The sequence below is a fragment of the Trichoplusia ni genome, chromosome 27 (assembly GCF_003590095.1).
Source record: "Trichoplusia ni isolate ovarian cell line Hi5 chromosome 27, tn1, whole genome shotgun sequence".
NCBI classification, from domain to species: domain Eukaryota; kingdom Metazoa; phylum Arthropoda; class Insecta; order Lepidoptera; family Noctuidae; genus Trichoplusia; species Trichoplusia ni.
Window position 1 is genome coordinate 4,097,710 of NC_039504.1, and position 18,158 is coordinate 4,115,867.

Sequence of the window (18,158 nt, forward strand, 5' to 3'; positions counted from 1 at the left end):
GTTAACCCATTTAGTCCTGAAACTATTTTTTTCTAAAATGTTTGTTTTTTTCTTAGTATATAGGTTGATAGGGGTCTAAATATTAGGAAAACCTAAAAAATTAAAATCCTGAAATAAAAGGGGTCTGGGAAATAGCCGTACCACATATGGTACAGTAGGATTTGGAGTAAGAAAAATACCGTAAAAATGAGAAAAAAGTTGTTTATTGTTCATAGTTATTTAAAAATGTAATCAGAATAAAAAAAACCGCAGCAAATGAAAACTTATTAAAAATACAAGAAAAACATACACTAAATTAGCATTTTGTGTGGTAAGCAAGAAAGCATTCAACATGCAATCCAACATTACATTTGATGCATCTTGCTGGGCTTTGTCGGTGGCAATGTCCACATCTCGTTCTTTTATTATCGGGCTGTTTTATTATATAATGACCCTTGTCATCAAATCGGGAATCCATAGTTAGAGATGATTGTCGGCTAGGTCCAGGCTTGCTTCGAGACTTATTCGATTCAATTATGGATATAGCTATGCGACGTCTAAAATACAATAAATCTTGTTTGCCACCATTGTATCTATAAAGTAGCCAGGCATTTTGCACTGACATGTCAAGACAATGCAAAATAAGGGCATGTACCACTTTTTTCCCCGGATGCTAGTTCTGACTGACGAAATATTTTGATCAGATAAGTCGACACCACCCATATTTTGGTTATACTTCTGAATCAAGTGAGGCTGAGATACACTAATTTTCTTTTTTAGTTGTTGTGAGTATCTCTCTGCCTTATGACACGGTAATATCCCCGTTGAATTTGAGCAAACTGTAACAATGCTGTTGTCATGCCATTTACAGATTATAATGGAGTCACTAACACGATAATCATACTCTCCTCTTTCCTTCTTCTTCATTTCTTTATTAGCTATCAAAGGACATTTTCCTGTTCGATTTTCTCTTATAGTGCCCGTTACACCCATATTCCTTTTTGTTAACTCTTCAACCAACGGTAACCCGGTAAAAAAATTATCAATATATAAGTGATATCTGGATCCAAGCTCAAGTTTCATTAGTTTATCTGAATATGTCAAAACTACACTAGCCCCAAGGCCTAATTCAGCATATCTGGCGTTCAAAATTGTAGTGGCCCCTTGGTAAGGCTCAAACCAAGCTATATAGCCCCCCGCAGTAGCTCCTACCCACAGTTTGAACCCATACCGTATGGGTTTGCCACGATAAATTGTTTACATCCATGTCGACCAAAATAAGGCACCATAGCTTCGTCAACACTGTGGTTTTCTTTGTGGGGACAGTGGTCTAGAAACTTGGCAGATAATTTGCTCATAAGTGGCCGAACTTTTGCAAATTTATCAGAAGAATCTAACTGATGGTTGTCCATACAATGTAGATTTGAAAATATGTAGGAAAAGCGGTCTCTCGATAAAGCACTAGCAATGAGCTCATTCTTCACGTCAGGCGAGTTCTCCCAATACATTCGTCTTCTATTTACCGAGGAATAGCCACTTACTAACAGAACACCAATCATACACTTCATCTCTTCTATTTTTATATCAGCAGCAAGGTTTTTTCTTCCTATGTACCTGTTCGTCTCAGTGGTCAATAAATCAAAAACATCCTCCGAAAAAAACAAAGAAAACCATTCTAGTGGTGATTTTTCCTGAGGGACGTGTAATCAGGTCGCCATAATGATAGTGAGCCTTCGTAATCCCGTTTCCTCCAGTTATATTTTTTTAAAACTTTATGAAGGGGCTCATCATTCGTGTCCGGATCCCCAATGTTGTCCAAACTAACTGTAGCGGGTTGACGTAGCTCTGCGTCCGCTCTGAGCAAGCTGGGAGGTAGATTATTGACATTGACCTGATCTTCGTCTCCAGAGTCCTCGTCTGTCAGTTCTGCATTCGCATTATCAGGCGGAAGTATGAATACATCATTTTCACCTTCGGTTGTCTCAACATCCCCCTCTTCCAATAAAGATAAGATGTCATTCAGGGATAATGGTCTGAAAAGCAAAAAAAAGTTAATTGAAATGGCATATAGTCCTACCGTACCAAATAGGGTACACCATTATTCATGTCTAAATAACTAAAAAATAAATAAATAATTAGGATATTCAAATGTCACAATGAAACAAGAAGTATTTTAGTTTTATAAAAAGATGGAAATTATTTGTATAAATTATATAATTGTAGTATATTTACCTGTTGGAAGCCATGTCTCCGCAGAAAAAATAAATTTACGAAACTTGTTCAATAAATCTGCACTATTATCAGCATTCAATTGCACTGGCGTATTTTTTCCGATGAGCACTATTCTTCTTTTCGACATAAATACCAAATAATATTAAAAATATTATGCGAGTACCTGCAAAAAAAAAATATAACAAGTGTACCGTATATGGTACGGTAGGTCTAAATGGGTTAATGCCTTTTAAATACCCATGTGCAATCACTACACGACACTGGCAGAAATTGTTGTAAAGAACAGCAGATTGCCATAATCAAAAAAAAAAAAAAAAAACATTTTCCTACTAAATATGGGAGTCAAAACTAGTTCAGATGGGAGTAATTTACTGCCGGCAACATGCTATTTAGTTATTGTAAGTTGTTTAATCCTAATAAAAATGTTTCCTTGATTTATGTTATTTAACGAATAACGTTTTGTTTAACACCAAACAACGTGTTCATGTAAAACAAAACGTATTTTTGCAGCAGTTATCAAAATGGCTACCTGTCAAACGTGCAATTAAATAGTGAGCGTGTGAGGGATGTTTTTATTTTTATTAAACTGTTTTAAAGCAATCAGCCATACTGCGTAATTAACAAAAGTAGTGCAGTGTTTAAAAGACTTAGAAATTAGTGATATAAGGTTTTGGTCTGTCGTATATCTAATGTTTTTAAAATGAGTAAAGCGAATCCGCTGGCTGGTTTAATAGGAAATTATGGAGATTCTGACGATGAATCTGATGATGGTTCTAATGCTTCGCCTATGGCACCTGGAACTAACAGTAGGCATGTTCTTACGGCGCCTTTGCCGGGACAAAAATACACAAATCCTACGGCAGCTGCAAATGCATCTGCCGCCGTGCATCCTGCGCCTATACCTCATTGCCGTAAGTATATTGCTAATTGCAATATTTGCTAATTAAGACACTATTATCTTACTATTTAGTTTTGGGTTACATATCACAGGATTAACTTCTACATCATAGCATGACTGATCACTGAAACGTCAAAGTCATGGTGTTTTAACATGAATGGGCATAAATTTAAGTTATGAATTCCTCTATTTCACAACATTAATTAATTCACTGGTCTCTTAAAACGAATTATAAAATAAGAGGTTTGCCAAAACAAGACAGTAGTTTTTTCTCCATCTTAAATCTAGAATTGTCAGTTTCACTATGTAAATATTAAGATTATTGATTGATTACTCATTAACTTACTTATTCACTATATAGAGTACCTTCATCTCATACAATTCATCAAATCAAAACTACAATCCATATATTTATCTAGTGTTGAATTTAGGCTAGGCCGATAATTTATAGACACAGTGTAGGATATAAGACAATGCAATATGGATATTGAGTAGGTAGTGTGTGTTCTATGTATTTTTAACTGTATTTCATACATTTTCTCATGACTTATATTAAGTTTTAAATTACTTATTACTTACTTAGATAAAGATGTTGTGTCTAAAGCAGGACAAGGTTCAATAAATATTAAAATTTGACTATCTTGATTCTGAGAGTTTAAATAAGATATGTGTATCTGCATTCCGATAAATAGTTACAAGGTCTTTACAATATACATGGCAGTAAATTGACTGACATTCAATTAAAACTTGTAAGACAACTTGAGGAAAATAATCTATTATTATTTACCTTGCAGAGAATTTACAAGTACATAAACACAATGGGCATTTAATAGTTTGCTGGAATATAACTAGTTAATTACAGCTACATCTCTAATCACACTAATATTGTATTTTTTAATCACACTATTATTAATTAAGTGGGGTGTTAGCATGGTTAGGTTCTCTTCACAACCTAGTCACAACCTAGTCCCTGGGCCCATTTCAATGGAATTTGGTTGGGAGGTAGCTCACATTTTGGAATAACACATAGGTATCTGGTTACTGGTTACTGGCGATGCACTCCTCTTTCTGCATGTAGGCTCCAAGTTGGCCCATTGTGGGTCTGGTTGCAACAAACACACACTAAAGGAGGGTAGTGTTTTTGCAGTTTTAATTCAAAATGTTAATTAGCATTATAAAATATGATTTCGCTCAACAGCTTGGTCGGCCTGTTATGATGAGAGCAGTGGGTTTACATACTACTGGAACCAGCATACCAATGCCGTGACCTGGGAAGCTCCACCTGAGTACCTGCTAGCTCTCAAGCTAGCACAACAGCAGCTACATCAGACAGGTAAATAGCTATATCAAAGAATGATACTAATTATGGTCGAAAGAATATCGCTATTTCATACTTGAGACACAGATGTTGGCCGGCAGGTTATAAAAAAAATAGGGTTCAAGAGTTGGGAATTTCATGGTAAATGCCGCAACTCCTGTACTATGCAAGTTTTTTTTTACAATACACAACTTTTTGTGTGTGTGGTGTTTCAAATCTTTAAACCAAAATGGTATACAGTTTCACCATTACCCTACTTCTAAATGTATCTTCATTTCATCAATATTGTTAATGTGTAACAATCAGTATATCAATTAACAATCAATAACTCACTACTAATTCTAAGTAATCTTAATAATTTAGAAGTAAAAAGTATAAAAAATTGTGTAGAGCATCTAACAAGTCTTTTCTGAAAGGTTCTGGGGAAGTATCCGCTGAAGAATGGCAGTTATATCAACAAGCATTAGCAGAGAAACAAAACTCGCAGAACAAAGTCATCGCTAGAACTATTCCTAAGTTACCTAAGAAGATTGAGAAGATTACTCCTCCCAGCAAAGAGAAAAATACAAGGTTTGGGAGGAAAAGAACAAAAAGCGATGATGATGAAGTAGAGTAAGTAGAATAATTTAAATGATTTAACTACTAATTTTAAATTTCTATAGTAATGAGAAACAATAAAATGTGTAATGTGTAATGTGTCTAAATTAATAAATTGAAAAAAAATAAAAGTATTTTATACAATACAAGTAGTGACTCATTAATAGTTATTGCATTTCAATTAAAAGAGAATGGGGTAAATTAGAATTATTAATTTGTGTAGAACTGTAATATTAGTTGCTATCTGTTTAAAAACAGTACCTTGAACATAAAGAGCAAATTACACTTGCAAATAAACATACAATTATATTTCAAACAAAACCTTATAAAAATGTCTCTTTTCTTTTGCAGAAAAATTGAACTAATAACATCATACCACAACTCCGATTCAGATTCAAATGATGAAGCTGAAAGCCCTGTAAAGGCTGTACCTCCCCCTCTTCCAAAAACTCCTGCTAAGCCTATTATCCCCACTAAGAAGCCAAAAGTAAAAACTCAAGAATATGGACCGTCTCTACCACCAAGCCAAAACTATACCGTGCCTATAGGCCCTGAACTACCTCCAGAGATGAATAATAAACCTAAATCACCTGAGAATAAGGTTGAAAATGAAGTGGCTAAAGAAGTAAGTAGCATTTGTTTATGTTTAATATTATTTTGTATGAGAATTTTGCCAATGATGAGAAATCTGCACTGACAAACGCCCAAGTATAACTGTTCAATTGGTTGAGAAACATTTTTTTTAGTGTATAGTTTATGTATCTATTTCTATTTGTGTTTATATTTATATGTTTAGTATATCAAAAAAATACCTGTTTGATCTATTTTATTACTTCTGGTATGTTTTGCATAGTTGAAGCAAAATATATCACTAGTGTGGTTTAGTTCAAAAGTTTTTCAATTTAATTGAAAGTTATCAAGCGATGTGATGGGTTAAAGTTTTCAATCTGAGGTAAATTGAAATGAAAATGTAATAAAGGATTGATAATTTTACTTTTTACTAAAATATGTTGTTTTTTCCTTGACAAAGGTATCCAAGCCAAATGATGAAGACAGTCAAGACGAAGGCGAGTTATTTTTAAAACTTAAGAGTAAAGCTAAGATTCTAGAAAAACTTGGAGGTGAGCTACCGAAAGAGTTACAGAAGATGATTGATGAAGATCCGAGATCTGGCAGCAACACACCGAGTAGAGTGGAAACCCCAAAGATACTAAATACCAACATTGATGATATATTAGAAGAAATCGAAAAGAAAGAACTACCTAAAATAATTAATGCCAAAAAAGCTGATATTTTCGAAGAAAAATCTAAGGAAGCTGTAGTAGCAAGAAATCCATCACCAGAAGGAAACACCACTCCTCCAGTTGAAGTAAAACCTCTCTTCCCAAGTGTGAAAAACATTGAAGAGGCCCCTCCATTACCTGTTGCGATGGAAATTGAAGGAGATAAAAAAGCCGAAGTAATGGAAAAGAAAGGAGTTAATTTGTACCTAGTTAGCGATGAACAACGCTTAGAGAACGTTGGGAAGAAGAAGCTAAGAATATCCAATTCCGTATTACCGGATCGCAAGAAGACCGTACCAAGCGAAGAGCCGTCGTATACTACAAAGTATTCGCAGTTCATTGAAGGTTTCTCAAGCGAGAGAACTGGTCTAGGCTTTACCAAAGAAGACGATGGTCATCAAAGTCCGAAGACCACCGCTATAAACTACGGGAATGGTTTAATGTTTACAAAGGGTGAAACGCTAAATGAGGAGAAAAAGGACGAAGATTTGGACGACTTGACTGATCTGTTAGAAGCGAAACTCAAGTTCTTGAATCAGTTGCAGCCGTGTGCGATAACGCCGGTGCAGGAGATGCTGATACAGATGCAGGTAACTATGCACTTTATCTGTTTTTAAATACCTTTCAAATTTGAAAAGGTACTTTCGCTATTTAGCTTCTTTTACTGTTTTCGTGATACATTATTTGATATTTAGGTTTAACGTTTCATAAAAAAAAAAATTGTTTCGATTGATCAGACGATTACGACACTAGCATATTTCGGTTACGACGTACGACGTAAAGCTTGTGCTTATGAGGCTTGTGTAGTGTATGTCAGAATGGCGGGTGTATTTTCCAGATTTGCTTAAATTGATTATAATTATTTGGTACCTTCTGTGTACCTACACCCGTACCATGGTATGTTAAAAATTGGGTACAACCGCCATAATTACAATACACAAGCGTCAAATTGAAGCAAATTTGGTAATCACAGCTGGCATTTTGACACACACTACACAACTTTCATAAGCATACGGTTTACCAATCATGGAATTTGAAGTCGTAACCGAAATAGTCTAGTGTAGTAATCGTCTGATAATCGAAATCTGTCCGTGTGCACCGGCAGACGCTGGTGTCCGCGTTCCGCGCGGGCGCGGTGTCGGCGGCGTACTGGCGGCGCTGGTGCTGTGCGGCGGCGCGCTCGCTGGCCGCGCACGAGGCGCGCGCCGCGCCGCCCGGCTGGAGCGCCGCCTTCCAGAGGTACCGCGCCTCCCGCGCCCCGGGACCATCCGCACAACACTTGTCATGGCCTAGCGACCTACTATTCTAGCCACAAATCTCGATCCGTTACTATTTGATCTCGAAAAACACTAAAGAAGCATTTTTTGCGGCTTCAATCAAATCCACTTATTGCGTAAAAATGTTAACTTAACTGTCGTTAGTTGAAAACTTATATTTTGAATTATTCTGGACGATTTTATTTCATAAATTTGTTCAAATGAAAGGATAAAGAATAATACCCTGTGGTACCCGGACTACATCGGGAACAAAAATTCATGCTATTGAATGTTCTTAACAAGTAAATTTTATTCTACTTTGAAAATATATAATATTTTCATTGGTAAATGAAATATCGATGGGAATAAATAATATGGGTACTCAAATAATGAGGTAAAAAATAATATTAACTGACTCAAATGCTTCGGTTGCGTGTAAACATCACTAGTCATTTTCTTCGGCCATTACAAGCTTCTTTATTCACTTCGGTACAAAAATCTTTTCCCAGCATCGACTTAATATTCGGCTATGTGACATTCGCTCAAACAGTGACGTTTTCTGACTTTGAAACTGTTGGATATTTATGTGTTTTTAAGCTGGTGTGACCTCAAGGACAAAGGACTCGTAAATGGACTTCAACACTTTAATTTTTGTTTGACCTTCATTCTTAGTACGGTAAACTAAAAATGAAGGCATTTCAAATGTGTAAATTTCAGCCTCATTTCGACTCTATGTGAATGTATAACTAATTCTTTCATGTCATGAATGTGTTTCACAATATTTCAATGGTCATGCATTTACTAGCACGGACTGTTAAACTATTGTGTTTAAAATTTCTTAGTGCGAACTCATTTAGTCCGATTCGTATGAGAGAAGCAGGAAACTATAATTTTTTCTTTAGCGCCTGAGTCGTGCCCCTTAAACACTTTCAATATATTATGCCTTGAAGTATTCGGGTATTTACATGTTTGTATATAAAATATATTTGAACATTTGTTTCTAGTCTTGTATAATACTTTTAATTTCAAGGTAAGGACTGATATATTAATTGATCTGTGATAGAACTGTGATATTAAATAAAATTAAGAATAAAATGATCACTCAAAGTTGGCGAGTTTCTTTAATACTTTGTTCCCCCAAAAATTTAAATAAAATAACATCTAGCTATAAGCCAGCAAGAACGAAGACGGCAGCGCCTTCGAAGTGACGGCATCACAACCAAGGAGTCGGTGAGAGATCAAAACTCCTTAACTCAATATTCTTTGATAATTTCAAGATAATGTACTTTGGTCTTTTCCAGAAAGCCGATGACCAGACCGTCGTGTAAAGGATTGAGGATTCTTTGTGTCCGCCATTCTCAAAAGTTTATAATTTTTTGTTTTAATATCGCGGCGGACACAAATCCGGACGCACGGGTTAAAGTATGATGGTTTTATTTATGTCATTAGCTAAGTTTTGCCCCATACTTTTAGATGGTGTTGTGGTGGACTTGAATTTTGTTTTTAATATTTCTTTAGCTTTGAAACTTGTTACCCTTGTTTATGACAATAATTAAGAATAATTTGATGAGCTTTATTATCCAAAAGTCATCATAAAATCCACGCTGGCTGAATTGTAGACTGGATCACCAAAATGTTAATCGTCGTATTTGATTATAGTAGTTCAAGTACTAAATTACGTAAAAAGGATTAATTTCACCAATCAACAAATAATAACAAAATTGAAGTGCACCCATCGCATCTAAAGGTACCGGGCGGTTCCCCCCTCCACGGCAGTTGTTGGTACCGTGTTGTTTGCACGCCGCAGGTCGGAGGGCCGCTACTGCTACCGGCGCGAGGCGGACGGCCTGCTGCAGTGGGAGTACCCCGCCACCACGCACACCGACATGGACATATGTACCACGCCGCCGCATCCCGGGATCGACGCTAAGGTTAGATACTATGATTTCAGCTGTATGTAAGATAGACAGTTTTCTAAAAAGTCCAGTAGATATAGGAGACGAAGGGGTAGCCACTTCTCTATCTTCAATTGTTAGTGTTTGTGTGTGAAGTTCAGTCATACCAGTTAATGCTAACCTAAATGATAAACTATGTTGGTCTCGACTTCCAATCTGTCTGAATGCAGCTGAGTATGTACCAGAGTTATATAAGAAGCGACTGCCTATCTGAACTCCTCAATGAAGCTATACGGGCAATAGGATATCCCTTAGTCAGGCTGGTTGTCTGTCTTTCTAACTTCTGGGTAGTCAGAAGTTAAAAAGTCATACAACCAGTAACGACTTACATGAGTAAGCAGCCAGGACCCACAATTTAGCGTGCCCTCCGAAACACGGAGGAACTCGTTACAACATTGATGTAGCTTAAACCTGTTATCGATCAACTGGTCTAATTTCTAGTTTAGCCACGAGCTCCTGGTATTCGATCTCCTTTATAAAATCTTAAATTCCTAATAAGTTGGTGTGTCTCCAGGAGGAGCAGCCCCCCCTGCCGCAGTCGGCGCCCCCCGCGTCCCCCCCTCCGCTCCCGCAGAGTCCGCCGCGCACGCCGCCGCCTCCCGCGTGGGCCGACCCGCCGCCGCCCGGTGTTGACGACCCGCTGCCGATGCCCGCTCACGTAAGCGCATATGAATTTTATTGCTATTGAACTTTCGAACAAAAGATCTTTGAAAATTGTGACTTCAACTTTTGTACCTTCATTCACTAACATTTTTCCGAATCGCGTGACTAGTTTGAACTTGACCGTCATCACCGACGTTTAAGCATCAAACAACAATCACTGCAGCAAAAAATATTTCGTAAATGCTATATCTGTATTCCCAATTTTATACGATTCATTTCATGCACAGTTTTGGCTAAATTTATATCAATTTTCTTATGCCTATCTTAACTCTTTACGTTACAGCCAGAACAAAAGCAAGAAATAGGCGACGAGCTAGCATCGTTCTACAGTGACATAGCGGAGCTCGAGAAGCAGACGTCCGGTCCCCACACAGCGTCCAACTCACCCGAACCCGTCGACGTCAAAGAGAGACATCGGGACAGAGAGAGAGACAAAGATAGAGAAGTTAAACCTGTCAAAAAGAAGTCGAAAGTGAGTTTGACTTATATTACTTTAATAAATTCAATGTGTCATTACGCTTCCAGCCTTGCTGTAATCGTAAAGTAATGTCATCTATGCTTTAAAAGAAAAACTTGCCAAAGATTAACTTGTTACCCCAACACCAATAGTAATTTTACGGCTTGTTAAAATATTTATATTTTGCTAGTACGGAAATATTCTTCCATATCGTGTATTCATACTGTTTTCGGTACAAACCGTTGTATTGTCAACAACCACCAAAGGTATGGGCAGCACACCATAATGAGCTTACTTTAATAAACGGTCTTTGTTTCAGGTAAAAATATCATCATCAATGGGATTAAAACACAAATCCGTGTCTAGTTTAGTGGCGAAATGGCAACAAGTCGCTGAAGAGATTAACTCCGATTAATGAACTTTATTAGAATAAACTGTGGCAAGGCAATACTTGTAGAGTCCTTTAAGTTATAAGACTCAAAATCAAAAAAACTGTTTAACATAAATTATTATTACCTCATTTTCAATTTTGTCAACTACAATCTAAAACCGTTTTTGATGGCTTGCGAATTCACTGTGGCTTACCACCCAAATTTAAACTGTATGTATACAGAATAAGGTGCTAATTTGTGTTCGACGAACAATGTAACAAGCGTCTTCTAAGAGTTTTGATATCATTTACAAATATTTTTTCGTCATAAAAAACTGTTGGACAGTTGTACCGAATCTCCTTTGACTTGTTTCTTTCATAAGCTGTACAATAATAATGATAATTAATTATCAAATAAGAACACTCTTAAATTATGTTTTTTTCAGTCTTTTTTGGCTGATGTTTAAGTTTTCTCAACTATGTCGTTGTCTAAACCTTCCTTTTAATGTAGACTCTTTTCAAGATTTTGTATTTATATTATATCAAATCCTCCACAGCTAATGTACCTGTAAGACATTTTTCATCATAATTTATTTTGAACAAATTGTTTTGTAACTAAAAACTTTCTCTCAAAGTACCATTTAAGAATGACTTGCTATTAAAAATATTTATTCAACCGGCTTAGAATAATTCTTTCAAATGTCAACTGTTTTAAAAAGGGAATCGTGTTGTAATTATAACCGATACAAAGCTAAGCACGTTCAACCTTATTTTGATACATTTAAGGGCGAGTTTTGACTGCGTCGTCGTTCGTTATGTAGTTTAAATAAATACCAGATGTCATTTGATAGGTTAAAGCGCATAAAGATGTCAAATATATTTTTGTATCTTACGTTTACTCGCACATTGACACTAATGTTCTTTTGTTTTCAATATGTATCGACATTATTTAGTTTGTAAATAAATTGTGTATTTTGTAAATATTACATTTTATGAACAATTTGTCTTTCTAATTTCTTTTCCCTGTAGAGATCACTTGGCAAGTCATTCAGACTTGCCACTGAAGTGTTTGTCTTTCGCCTTATAGATAACGCAATTGCAATAAAAGTGTACTAAGAAATAAAAGACTAAGTTTGGGGCCAAAAGCCACAAAAAGCTAAAAAACTTGAATTACATCATAGTAATCAGGACAGTGTTTAAAGGGCTGGTGCAAAATACACTCTTAAATTAATACACAAAGCCATCTCCATAACTCTTAATATACAGTCGACCTACGCATTCTTAGATCCATGACAGAAATCACCCACACACAGAAAGCAACTCTACTCCTATCCACGTAAAATCTATTTTCGTGCGAAAGCAAAGTAAATTGGGTCTGTGCGTGAGATGGTTTTGAAATGTAATTTTGAATATCAGAATTAGGGTTTTAGTTATTCACAGCGAGTTACAACTGAATGTCAGGTGGGAAGGATTGAAATGACTGTTTAATTTGTATGGTAATGTAAGGAGTAATGCGAAATATCTCATTGAGGTAAACAATGACACGTAGTTATAATATACCGGAACTTTTTTTTTACTGGGACAACTCACACACGGTTATCTGATCCCAACCTAAGCAGAGCTTGTGTTATGGTAACCAGAGAACTGATAAACTTACTTATATATTTCTAAATATATACATATCTATATCTATACTCTATACTAATATATAAAGCCGAAGTGTTTGTTCGTTTGTTTGAACGCGCTATTCTCAGGAAATACTCTTCCAAATTGAAACTTTTTTGTGTTGAATAGACCATTCATCGAGGAAGGCTTTAGGCTATAAACCATCACGCTTCGACTAATAGGAGCGAAGATACAATGGAAAATGTGAAAAAAGCAGGGCAGGCATTAATCATAACTTATATCTTCTACCCACGGGGACGAAGTCGCGGGCAACAGCTACTTATAGATAAATTACACCTAGACACAGAACAAATGATCATGCTCATCACACAACATTTTGTCCTGGGTGAGAATCGAACCCACGACCTCCGGCATAGCGGTCAGGGTCACTAACCACCAGACCAACAGGTCCGTCTATTTAAATATATTAATATAAATTAATTCTGCTATTAACCATTTTAATAATTACGATAATAGTTCTAGTTTTTTTTTTGTTTTTTGACTCTGTTCATGTCTTCTTACAACACAATTGTAGTACACTTATTTGGAACCCTACTTATATCTATTTTATTGACTTAAAAGAAATTAAAACAGTAGGTCTTCATAATCACATAACACTTACCTAACATTTACATACTTTCCTAGGTACGGTTTTTTTTTACATAAAACCTGTACAGTAGGTATCTAAATCGATGAATACGGGAGAGCATTTGGCGCCTACAAAAACACTTGTCGCCAACGAACGTGTCAAACCATTCAAGGATGGTAAGTAATTCGGGGCTAACATACGTAAAAACAACGCACCCATAGTAAGGGTGTGCGTACCACTGGAACTTTGCTTATCGAACCAAAAACAGCGAAGGAAAAGAAATCAAGCGTTTTCTTACGAAAAAGCCTTTTGGAAGGAACATTTTTTTTTGTTTAGGCCTTGGTTTGGAGTCTTGGAGCAGGTGGATTAAATATAACTTATCCAAATCCAGTTATCCAACTGTGGGTTCTCAAGTAAGAAACGTTTCAATTAATTAATTTGCGACATGGTGGTTCATGTTCTACTGAGCTGAGCTCGACGTGTCACGGGTTCGATCCCTGGGTAGGACAAGGGTGAACTACGAATCTCTGTTCTGAGTGTGGGAATCTCTGTGAATGTTGCAGTTTGAGACATTTTCGTTATGAAGTTGCCTATTGTTCACTCAAGTTGGTATTTGGTTGGTCGTTATCCGGTATTCACGCTATTTGATTGGATTCTTAAAAAATAAAAGCAATTTTCTTGTCTATTTTCGTCTTGCAGCTCAGTTTCAAATGAAGCTCTTTTAAAATCTAAGTAAAACAACAACAACAAAACACCATTTCGATTAATTTTGAATATATCAGTCGTTTTCTTAATTGATGTTTGTATAAAAATACACCAAGATGATGTTTATCCTTTTTTCTAAACGAATGGTTTATACTTATAAATAGGTACACACACATGCAAATTAAGCGTCGAAGGAATTTCTCCAAAAGTGAAAGGGGAGGCAGACAATGAAGGCGCTGACGAGAGTGAAAATGTTCGTCCCTCAGAGATAAGCACCAACCTCTGAAAACCTCTCAAAATATATTGAAAAGGTTAAATCATGCCCTTTGCAGTGGTCTTCAAATATGGTTCAAAAGGATGAAGGGGAATTCAACCTCAGCTAGATAATTTATGCATTTAGAAATTATTCCTTTTTTAATGGATACTTGGGAAGATAATAGGTCAGTCGGGATAGAAGGATAGAGGTTTAAGGAGGAAGAAAAAGACCAAGAAAAATGTCTATAGGTAGACAGACAGAAAGAGACAGGAGGAAAATGCAGAAGTGACAACAAATAAGTGAGCAAAGAAGATAGCAGCATAGAGAAAGATGGAAAAAAATATGATGATTTATGAATGAATACTTACAAAGATAGCTGCGAAATACCTTCACTTTTATTTTTTAAGCTAGCTGACCCAGAAAACTTTGTTTTGCCTAATAAATTATTTCTAGTTGTATGTATTTTTTAATGCCACATTATATAAAAAATAAAAACAAAAAACTTCGTCCGAAAAATAAAAATAAAATATTTTTGTTGTGAGCAACCCATATATCACTTAGGGGTATGAAAAATAGATGTTGTTCTATTCTCAGACCTACTAAATACGCATATAAAATTTGGTAAAAATTGGTTAAGCCGTTTCGGACTAGTACGGTAACTAAGATCGTGACACGGGAATTTTATATATTAGAAGATTATAGTAATTAAAGCGGTTATAGCCACATTACTGGTGCCATTAATATTGTTTGGTAGATTTTTCTTCATCATAGCATCGATCAAACTTCAAAGATAATTAGATGAATTCCTTCTTTATTTATCTTTCCAAATCCCAGTCAACAGTCACATCTCTTCCGGCTCCCATCAATATGGCAATAAATCGCGTGAGCAATAAAAAAGTCAAATAAACATTATTGCCGCTTAGCTGTGGCTTGCTACAGTCGGTTCAGCAGCTTTATCGCTCGCTTACGTCTCTTTATGTGGGGCAAACGATAAAAATCAGTAGTAACCTAGATTTTATAAACTTTATCCATTATTTTTAAATATAAATGTGCATTTACGTTCAAATCCACTGGAGACTGATATACTCTGTTTGATTGTAGGATCCGATTTATATTTTTGGATGTATAGATGTTTGTTCCTCGTTCACGCAATGGTCACTAAACGGGTTTAGTGATCATTGCGAAACTTGGTACACCGACAGTTTATAACCAGGATTAACACATAGGATAGTTTTCATCCCAATTTCATGTTTTCGTGGGATCATTTTTCGTGGGTGGTAACTATAGACGAACATAACATAAATAATTAAGTACGTATTTGATAATTTATTTGATTTGTTTTCATTGTATGTAGACCTTTTCTAGGCGTTGCACAATTTTGAATTAGTCTTACTTTAGTTAAAAACGAATAGACAACGAAATAATAATAAAAAAAACTCATTTCTAAAAGCATAAATAGAACAAGATAGCACCTTCTTCAAATGTACAAATAAAAAGTACAATAATATGAAATAGACGTATACAATACGACACAAACACTTCATTATTCAGTGATAGCACACTGTTAGCCTATTTTATTCTAAACAGAGCTACAGAAAACAATCGTAACACTTTATGTTCTCGCTTCTCGCAATGAATATCTGAAAGGATATCGTTCATATTGTTGTGATGCAGAATACTTGCAGAACTTCAACTTGAGGCGGACTCCGAAAAACGTCATAGTAAATTATGAGTCATCGTAAAGTTAAATCGACGTCCTAACCCTTTCCAACTTTGTTATGGTCGTCTTCCAGTCTAACCGGATGCAGCTAAATACCATTGTTTTACCTTCTCAAGCCAATTACCTGTGCAACACGATACCCCTTAGCCAGAGTGGTTGTCAGACTTTCTAGCTTCTGACTACCCCTAATGACTCAAAAATGTATGACAAGCAGTCGCTAGCCAGGACCCACAATTTAACGTGCCTTCCAAAATACGGAGGAACTTGTTACCCATCCACGGACCGACCATACCAAGCGTAGCATAACCTGCTATCGATCAACTTGTGCAGTTGTAGCTTAGCCACGAACTCGTCAAGACAATAATGAAATGTAAATATTTTTCTTCTAACAACAGACCTTCTGTCTCAAAGTTTATTACCAACACACATCTGCTCCCCGGCAGTGAAGTGTTTTGCGTAGGCGTTAGGAATTAGGTGTTTACGGAATTGCTAGGATTGTTGTTTGTCTGATTTTATGCGAGCATGCGAGTTCACTAAGGGAGACACAAGAGATGGGATATTAGTTGAAAGCTTTACTGTATTTTCGAGCCTAGTATTACGCCTCTATACGTCATAAATCGCATTTACGTAGTTAGTGACCTAACACTGTTAATGATATTGTTTCTTTGTCACCTTTTCGTATATTGTCTTTTTTCATCCACTTTAAGATATAAAATTGCTTACTTACTTGTGCTGCTTTGCACGGATTCGAAGTTGACCATATGTTTTAGTGATAGTCTTTAAATTGTTTAGATTTTATAGTGATATTTTCGAGACCAAAATCCCTAGATTTTACAGTCTTAAAATCTGTTAGCCCCTTCACCTTAGAATTTCATTATAAACTTTTAAGAATTAATCTCACAATTTCGGCAAGTAAGGTCGACGTACAAATTATCGTCCGTCCATTAATTGTAGCTCCTTCCTTTTCGTTCCTATACAGCCATAAATTATTTAATTACGTAATTAAGTTTCGACGTTATTAATTATCCCTAACATGGGGATTTTTTGTTGCAAGCATTTTTAATTGGATGTTGGGCCGACCAACTAGGTTTCTGGAATAAAATTGTAATTAAAGTATGATTTTGTGTTTGTATTTAAATATGTTTTTTTAATTATAATTAGCATGTATACGTTGATATTAGAGGCCCTTAAGATTTAGAAAGTAAGATTTTTTTTTTATCAAACGTTATCTTTGTATTTATATGTAATTTAGGAGCGATAAGGCCTTTAGAAACCCATTGATTTTAGATCCAATTTAATTAAATAATTTAGCAATCTTCAAGGTGACTTACGGCAAGTTACTTCACGATATTAGTTTTCATTCCCTCTTAGCTTAGCAAAGCTTTTCGAAAAGCGTTTTGTCTGACCGCACAAAAAAACAAAATAAATACCACCTACCAATGTCCCGCCTAATCCGTGTACCAGTCAAAACATGTCTGATCCCATTGACGTCTAGTTATAACCAGTCTAGCCCTGGTCTAGACTAACAGATGGAAAGTATAAGAAAGTCGCCCGAAGATAAACGATCTTATTCCGTGTTAAATTTGAGAAAATAGTATGACATTGTCTGGCAGCAGTTCATAAATATGAGGCTTGAAATGAAATGGAAAATATGATATACATATGTACCAAATGTACGAACTTTATAGTGATCGGTTTATATTTAAGACCATCATTTTTGTGGATTTTCTTCTTATTTGGACTTTTTGATTTCAAAATTTTATTCCGAAAGTGCTCTAAGAACGATTTCTAGCTTCAACGAAATTAGCGCTTTTATATGCAGTGACTACCAAGTTTAATATCGGAATTAAACGAACAAAGAAAATGTAAAATAATACTAAGTCAGAACAGGCATTAATTTGGCTCATTTTATTTTTAATTTTCTTATGCTTCAAAATATTATTTAAATGTTTATTATATCGTTAAAATTCAATATCTTATCGTTCAGACCACTGTCTAAGAATAGCTACATTCAGTGGCATTTAAATAATTAATTACTTTATCTTTGCAATACTTAGATACAAATAGAGAATCCATTACGAAGAAGATAATTATTTTCAAAATAAGTACACAGAATCTATTCCTAGTCACGTTGTTTATGTATGCCAGAATCATGTGTACATACACCCACGGTAAAACATACTTAAAGTACATTGGGGTAGGGTAGGTTTTGTTT

General features: G+C 35.7%; 1 protein-coding gene across 1 annotated transcript; it reads left to right on the top strand.

Annotated features, from left to right (window-relative positions):
* Window positions 1–2,716: 2,716 nt before the first annotated feature.
* Window positions 2,717–11,243, top strand: LOC113505807 (formin-binding protein 4-like). The gene is made up of 10 exons (XM_026888640.1): window positions 2,717–3,122; window positions 4,308–4,442; window positions 4,844–5,039; window positions 5,376–5,649; window positions 6,055–6,897; window positions 7,413–7,546; window positions 9,371–9,494; window positions 10,033–10,176; window positions 10,465–10,653; window positions 10,958–11,243. The coding sequence occupies exons 1-10, from the start codon at window positions 2,912–2,914 to the stop codon at window positions 11,051–11,053; spliced, it is 2,346 nt and encodes a 781-aa protein (XP_026744441.1). The 5' UTR covers window positions 2,717–2,911; the 3' UTR covers window positions 11,054–11,243.
* The last annotated feature ends 6,915 nt before the right edge of the window (window positions 11,244–18,158 follow it).

Excerpts from the sequence above, each read along its gene's own strand:
- LOC113505807 (XM_026888640.1), top strand. The coding sequence starts at position 2,912 with ATGAGTAAAGCGAATCCGCTGGCTGGTTTAATAGGAAATTATGGAGAT. Across the intron at positions 5,650-6,054 it reads AAAATGAAGTGGCTAAAGAA|GTATCCAAGCCAAATGATGA; the intron begins GTAAGTAGCATT and ends TCCTTGACAAAG. Across the intron at positions 10,654-10,957 it reads CTGTCAAAAAGAAGTCGAAA|GTAAAAATATCATCATCAAT; the intron begins GTGAGTTTGACT and ends TCTTTGTTTCAG.